The following is an 8526-nucleotide window of genomic DNA, read 5'->3' on the forward strand; positions in this document are numbered from 1 at the left end:
TTACTTTGGATTTCTAACAATTTTTATAATAATTTGTAATAAACGTTATAAAATTGTGTGAAATTTTATCAAATTTTACGAAATGCTACCCTACACTAGATGCAATAGTAGCATCAAGTTCTCTAAAGTTTTATGAAATATTATATAATTTTTTGAAATTTCATACAATTATATAAAATTTTATCTAATTATTACTCCCCTTTTGAGATCTTACTTTATAAAATTGTACAAATTTGTATAAGATTTTATAAGATTGCATATAATTTTATGAAACCGCATATAACGTTATAAAATTTTATAAAATTTCATCTAAATATTACTTCTCTTCTAAGGACTTACTTCATAAAATTATATAAAATTGTAAAAATTGTATAATATGTTATATAATTTCATGAAATCGTATAAAACTTTATAATATTTCATACAATTATATCAAATTTCATTTAATTATTATTTCCCTCACTAAAATCTTACTTTATAAAATTTTATAAGATTGTATAAAAATTTATATAATTTTATGAAATCGTGTAAAAGTTTATACAATTTCATAAAATTTCGTACAATTATATAAAATTTTATCTAATTATGACTTCCCTTCTAAGATCTTACCATATAAAGTTTTATAAAATTCTATGAAATTTGATAAAATTATATGAAATTCTATAAAATTTCGCTGTACAGTCTTAGAAATTTGTATAAAATTTTATATAATTGTGTAAAACTTTATAAAATTTTGTTATATTTTATACAATTTCATAAAATGTCATACAATTTTATAAAATTACATTTATTTATTACATTCCTTACTCAGATCTTACTTTATAAAATTACATTTATTTATTAAAATTTTGCTGTAAAATCTTATAAAATTTTATGAAAACATTGTTTCCCGGGTAATACTTTACAAGTCGAATAAAAGTTTATGATTGAGAAAATAAATAAATTCGGTGAAGAAAAACAATAACAAAAAAGTGATAATTAAAAATAAAATTAACGATTCAGGTGGGCACTTTTGGATTTCCCAACTTTTTTTTTTTAAGATGTAATCATTCCTATTAGGAAGTTTGATTCTTGTTTCCAACCAAGCTGCCAATGCAAATTGTGAGATATAAATCCACAGCAAAAGTAGTGCCGTGAAAACTTGACTTTTATTATTGCCCAAAAATAGATCTCCTCTCCAAAATAAGAGGAGAGAGTCCAGTTTGTTTAATAATAGATATAGCACACCGACCATTATCAGTTGAGCAACACTGGAACAAAAAGTTATTAAAAAATATATAAATAATTTAGAATGCATTCATCGTTAGAAAAATTTCCAAAAAACTTACCCAAATGCGTAGAAAACTGTACATGGGTATTTTGAGTCTTTATTATATGGAAATAAAGCATGCGGTACAATCTTTGCTAAAACGATTGTGAAAATACCTATCGTCATCCCATACTTGGAATAAGCTTCAGGGTGAAATTTACTGAGTAACGTATAAACCGCAAACATTGCCCATGTCGAAGAACACACTTTAGAAAAACAAAAAAAAAATGTACTCATACACACATTGCTTTATCTGGAGAACTTCATGAGTTATAATGTCCTCATTTTAATAGTTTGAAACAATTTTACGAACATTGATTTTTGATGTTATATCAAATGTTTCTTTTCAGTAATTTAGAGAATAGAAATTATAAATCTTGAGAATTTCCTCAATTTATTTATTATTTTTATTTTTTTGTACAATTATTGTAGGCAGTAAAAATTAGGCGGCTTAAAGTTTTTGTCAAATGTAAGGTGAAAGTTGGTTATTTGATATCTAATTATTGACTGGAATATAACAAGTAGTAAAATAATTTTTTTTCTTTTAATATTGAATATTTTGTTCATATAAGTCTATATATTTTCTAACGAAAATAATTTTTGGTATAGAATCGAAGCAAATCATATGATAATCAAAATCTATGTTTGGCTACGAAAATTTATGATGATATTTATCGATAAGTTTTTCTTGCATATAGTCGTGATGAATATTGTTATTAACTTACCGGTGAGTAGAGAAATTTTGATACAGAAAAAATGACGAAATTGTTTTTTATCCGTGATTTCCATTTTGAATTTATCTGAGATATTTTCCGAACGTGGTTCAATCTTAGAAAACCAAGCTAATGATTTCATAATAGTGTGAGTAATGTATACTAAAAGACTATTTTTGTAAATTCCTAGCGTTTTTTATTATATGCAGAGTACAGTTGTATGCTCTACAGTAGTCTGACTGAAAGTAATTTTGTAATAATACAACGCACATTACTCACCTATCCACAGGGCACAGATAGGGGGCCGAATATTGATTTTTCCAAATACAGACCGGATGGATCTCGACTAGTATAACCCAAGAGCTCTCTTCAAAATTAGGGGATATATTATTTGAGGGAAAATAGCTTCAATAAATAACCAAGTTATAAAGATATTTTGGTTTTTGGTGTAAGACACCACCACGTAATTTGAAAAACTAAAATCCACCTAATATTTTACAATTAATATCATACAGACATAAGAAATACTTTTACGGGAACGAAGTTCATCTCTGTTTTAAGGGAGGCCTTTTCTCACCTGTTGTAGGTTTACACGCGATAAAAATAATAAAAAAATATTTTTTTCGAACATGTTTTTTTTTGGTTTATATTTTTAAACATCAAATCTGTATCATTTAGGATTGCTACGAATTTTTATTTTTCTTGTGTTGTTGCCCGCAACTCAGTCAAAATTGGTTGTATACATAATTAATAATTATATGAACATCAACGACAAATTTTACCAATAAATTATTTTTCGACTTCTATAAAATTTACCGAATACATGTAATTCGGATTTTATCGTTAAAGCTCCAGTAAACTAATGATTATTGAAAACTTATTAAGGGTAACAAAAAAAAAAAGATATTGAAGACAAAATTTTATGAATATATATAGAACCAACAACAGTGCTTATTGAATTTCTTATAAGTATTGATTATTTATGTTATTGAACTCATTATAGACTCGAAAATGTAACTATTAATTTAAGTAAATTATCATATAAATATTGTTATCAACAACATATTATCAGAAATATTTATTGGTGAGAATTGGTTTAAGTAGCAAGTTATTGGAAAATATAAATTATGGTTAGTTATTGAAATTCAGATTTTATTCCAACTGTTAATAACGATTGATGTAAATAGTGAAATAAGATGAGATTTTTATGCTAAAAGTTTTATGAATTGTGAACGGAAAAATGTTTTAACTATTTTTTTGTGTCATCATTTTGAATTATTAAAATTTTTATATGTATATTATTTTATTACATTATGCTTGTGAAATTTGTGTCAAAAATAAAAGAGATAATATTTAGTATCGGCGATTGGTATTAACTCTCCACATTTTGCGACAACAAAACCCAAATAGTGCGACGAGGAGTGCGAGTACAAAGATCAGAATACCCCATTCCTGACTTCTATTCCTCTCGTTTAAATATTCTTGAGAAAACTCCAGTTCATTAATATCATTCATTGTGGAATGTAAAGACGAAAAGGTACGATAAAGAGAAAATAATAATATGATACAATCTAGTATATTGTGTTGATTGTTTCATACTTTCGAGTAATTAAAAATTCAATTTATGCACTCTATGGTTTGCACTTCATTAGAGAAATTTATAATTTTCTCGCCACCTAGCGGAGAACGATATAACTGATTGATCAAATCATTTAATTCTCTGCTAGGTCACGAGAAAGTTATAAATTTCTGTGCACCTGAATCGCTAATTTATTTTCTCAAGCATTAACTTTTATTCGACTTGTAAATTATTAATTTAATTTTTTTTTATTTCTTATTTTCAGTTTAACTTCTTTTCAATTACCAAATATCTCCGAAAATAAAACTTAACATATAAAAACACATAATTCTGTTCAATTCTCGATGTAATAATAATAAATTTATAATTTACGTCTTTTGCTACGCAAAAAGAGAAAATTTTTTGTTCATTATTTCTAATTTTTTTGGTTATTTGACTATTATATAAATATTCCAAATATACTAACTTTTATTTTCACTTTATAGATTATATTTTAATGACACATTTTCTGTACTACAATGGAATATGTAAGAAAATGTTTGTTTAGAGTGAACTTAATATTAAGGGGATCCACGAGTGTGGCTGTCTAAAAAACAAATAATTTTTTGGAATTTAAAAATAAAAAACTACTGCAGGGAATAGTGTTAATGCTGTTTAATGTTATAAGGATATATTCGAAATGTATAATGGAATACAAGATGAAAGTTTTGGACAAAAAAATTCAAAATTTAGCCAGTTATTCACAATTTCTCAACACTCAAAAAAAAAAAGTTTTCCCACTGCTGCCGTAATACCGACCGTCACAGTTCATGAAATCAAAAAAACCAGAAAGTTTATTAAGCTAGAAAATATCTCCCGTACCATTACCATCGGGCTACACAGTTGAAAATATTGTGTTCTTGTGTATAAACATTCAATAGTTAAATATTTCGTGTCAATTATTTAACACCATCGAGTGTAAGTTTAACTAAAGTTGAATGTGTTATCCGACCTCAATAAGCTTTAAACATGTATTATTATTGTTTGACACAAGTATAATGTCTTAAATTTACACAAAAAGTTGAGTGGACCGTTTGGGGCATGTTATTTGTGTTAAATTTAACATAAATTTTTCAACTGTGTAAGAAAAAAATTGAAATTTAACAAAATGGCGAAGTTTAAAAAAAAAATTTCAAATTTTGCGTAAGAATTCGATGATTTTTGACCTGCCAAAATTACATTTTTGATTCGATCGGAAAACTGAAGGTTTGTAGTGCATAAAAACATATAGAAAAAAAGCGGCAATTCAAAATAAATCGATTGGATGATTTGTCGTAGAGTTATAACTGCGGCGATTTTGAAAAATGTATTCGCGAACCGATAAGCGACTGCTATTTAGTGGGGCAAAGAGGCCCACTTTAAAAAATGATAAAAAAATTTTTTTTTCTTTTTTTTTTAACTTCCCGCTAAGAAAATTGTAAATTTTCAAAAATTTGGGAAGTTATTGGTTTCGGTCCGATTTACGAAAATCGAATTTCCATCAGATGTCGACGTTTCGAGGTCCCAGGAAGCTATCCTGACTAATTTCACGATGATGTCCGAGTGTATGTATGTGTGTACGGACGTATGTATGTATGTAAATATTCATAACTCTTGAACGGATGAACCGATTTTGATCGTTGAGGTGTCATTCGACGCGGCTTGTTAATGTCTTGAGGCCGTAAAAATTTGAACCTAATCGGTAGGGTGTGTTCAGAGATATTTCAAAAATAAAATTTTTTCAAAAATGTTTTATTTGGATAACTTTTAATTTGCTCGATGGATTGATTCCAATATCTAATCAGCTCTAAAACTCAATAAGCCGCGTCGAATGCCACCTCAACCATCAAAATCGGTTCATTCGTTCAAGAGAAACCGTTGACGAAAGAATTCAAAAAAAAATTTTTTTTTGATTTTTTCGAAATTGCTCAAAAACGACTCGATAAATCGATTTCAAATTTTGATCAGCTTTAGAACTTGATAAAACACGTCGATTGCCGCCTCAACCATCAAAATCGGTTAATTCGTTCGCGAAATATCGTAGGAGAAAGAAATGCTAAAAAATGTTTTTTTACAAAACAATGGCATACAAAAGTATTTACGAGCTCGAAGAGCTCGAAAATGTATTCACAATAATGTTTTCGAGCTCAACGAGCTCGAAAACAACGGGAAGTTTTGGGCCGGCCCGCAGGGTCAACTGACAGACCGATTTTTTTAACTGTTTTCATAATTAAGAATGTATTTCTTTCTCTTGACAACTATTTTTGGTTTTATATTACTCAAAAAAAATTTTTTTAGGTGTAATAAATCGTTCACCCTCGATTAGCTTAATTACTAATTGTTATTTAATAAAAAAAAACAATTCTATATTTCTTATTTATCATTATTTTGAACCTAAAAAACGTGTTTTTTAATTTTTTAGATTATAAATGGTTTTACGTTATTTCAAAAATTTATCAACTAAAAAAAATATTTTATTTTCGAATATTTTTCGTAACCAAATTTGCCTCAGGCATAGAGAAACGGCCGAAAAATATGAAAAGATCATTTTTTCAGAAGTTTTGGCTGGTCCATTTCACCCCAGGTGTTATGTGTAGCGCTAGAAATGTGGTAATATTATAATTTTTTTTTAATTTGACGATAAAAATATGAAAAAATCACTTTTTCAAAATATTCGGCTTGTCCATTTCGCCCCAGATGTCATGCATAGAGCTAAAAATGCGCAAACATATTGTATTTATAGTAATTAGTCGAAAAAAAAACAAATTTTTTTTTATCAAAATTTCAGGGGGGCCACTCTGCCCCACCTTCCTCTACTGTTATGAGGTTTAGTCAATCATGTACATTTCATGTCATTTTTATGATATGGACTAGTACATGTTTTGGGCGCAAGTTCGTGCTTGTTGCTTTTTACACAAAAATTTTAACATATTGCCGAGTCAGTTGTTTATATGTTGATGCTGTTTCGAGCCCTTAGCCAATCACGTTTCGAATGGTTTTTGGCTCTACATATTTTTCTTGACTTTCATATTATCAGGATATGGAAGGGGGACTCAAATTTAACATGTGCTACGTTGAACAATCCATATACTATGGGCAGCCTGTATTCTATAAATAGACTCCAAATGTTTTTTTTTATTGATTTTATGGAGGGTGGAGTTAGACCTCTATCCCCATAATTTATATATTGATGCGATTAGTATTAGTTGAAACACCGAGGAAGTAAGAATTACAGAAGTTTCGAGACAACATTTCAGTATTTTTCGTAAACCAGTGTTACAATATTTGAAAGTTTATTATTTACAAAAAATATCAACCTTAATTATGAAGATTCAAGCACTTTTGGATTGTTTTGATGATAAAGATTTGACGGAAATTCATGATAAAGAAAATTTTAACAGGAATTTTATACTTCGGTTTCTTGGTTTTGTCATGCGTAAGTCAATGAAAATATTATTCTTTACTCTTTAATAATCAAAATTAATACAAACGATTTCAGACAATTTAAGTTTAATTGTCCTTTATTATTAAGCTAAAATAGTGATAGTCTAGCTTACAAAGTATTTTTAAGGGATGAAATTAGTCATCTAATACTAAATTGCTAATTACATATTTTTGAATTTCATAGTTTTTGTAAGTTATTGTTAGATGAGTCACTTTACCTCTCTTCTTTTAAGTTTTCATACTCAAACAAATGTTACTGCCTAATAAACGTTATTATATCTGTCTGAGATCAAATTGTTGATGAATATTTTATATGTAATATAAGAAATCAAAAAATTTTAAATTTTCTAAAAAGTCATCATTGTTATCGTTTTATTCGGCATCTTAATGTGCAAAATATTTATACTTTTGTAGAATTTTTTCTCTTCCAGCAGAAGAAAGTATTTTAAACCTATCGATTTTACGTTTCAATTTTCCGTCGTTTTGGCTAGGGAAGGGGGGAGGGGGTGTACGCTATTAGATTGGACTCGAACTTGTGAACAGATGTTATGATAGGACCGGAAATATTTTACAATGATTAAAATAACGGACAAATATCTATGTATGTAGAAATATAACAAATATTTTTTTTCTTTTAACAGCTGGGGTGCTCACGTTTTCTACTTTAATAATATATTCAACAATTCAAGGGCTTTCAGAAGAAGTTTTTTACGACTTTCGGGTTTTTATACCTATTGTCACAATGATTTCTGCAGAAATACTGATATTGGGTATGTTAGTTTATAATCTAAAGCCGGAAAATCCAGGCGAGATTCTATCTATATTCAAGTAAGTTGATTTTCGAAATTTTCCGATGATGGCGAGTATCTGGTAAAAATTTTGTTATTAATTTTTTTTTTTTTGCAGAAAAATGTTTGTGCCTATTACTGAATTAGCATTAATCATTCTTATAAGTATTGGTTACCAGTCTCTAACTTATGATATAATTGCACGCGATGCAGAAAGGCAAACACCTGTAGTGAAGTTGACATTGTTCACGTATTTTGCATATTTTCTGGCCACCTTTATGGTTTTGTCGGCCTATTATCGCCGCAATACACGATGTACCACTGATTTGGATTCTGAGAACTGTATTAAAGATCAAGAAATTTGTAATGTAGAATCGAATCATTTACTTATGTAAAACAATAAAATAATACAATCTCAAAAACTAATAATTGATAGCTATTGTCACTCAATAAATTTTTTTTCAATTATTTACTGCACAGAAAAAAAAATTATTTGGCTCAAAGAAATTTTTTTTGAGCCAAGAAATTTTGAGGGTATGGAATGGAAACCAAGATTTTCTTGACGGAAGTAAAAAAATTCCTTGGATTTTAAATCTTGAACGAAGAAAAAATATTTTTGACTCAATATATCTTCAAAAATTGATTCAACAGTTGAGTTACTTAATTAAATAATTT

At 27.9% G+C, this 8526-nt stretch overlaps 1 protein-coding gene across 1 annotated transcript; it reads left to right on the plus strand.

Moving 5' to 3' along the window:
* Positions 1 to 6837: 6837 nt before the first annotated feature.
* Positions 6838 to 8246, plus strand: LOC130670403 (uncharacterized). The gene is made up of 3 exons (XM_057473805.1): positions 6838 to 7055; positions 7705 to 7891; positions 7970 to 8246. Exons 1-3 carry the CDS (start codon positions 6944 to 6946, stop codon positions 8244 to 8246), a joined length of 576 nt encoding a protein of 191 aa, XP_057329788.1. The 5' UTR covers positions 6838 to 6943.
* The last annotated feature ends 280 nt before the right edge of the window (positions 8247 to 8526 follow it).

The sequence above is a fragment of the Microplitis mediator genome, chromosome 6 (genome assembly GCF_029852145.1).
Source record: "Microplitis mediator isolate UGA2020A chromosome 6, iyMicMedi2.1, whole genome shotgun sequence".
In the NCBI taxonomy this organism is placed as follows: Eukaryota; Metazoa; Arthropoda; class Insecta; order Hymenoptera; family Braconidae; genus Microplitis; species Microplitis mediator.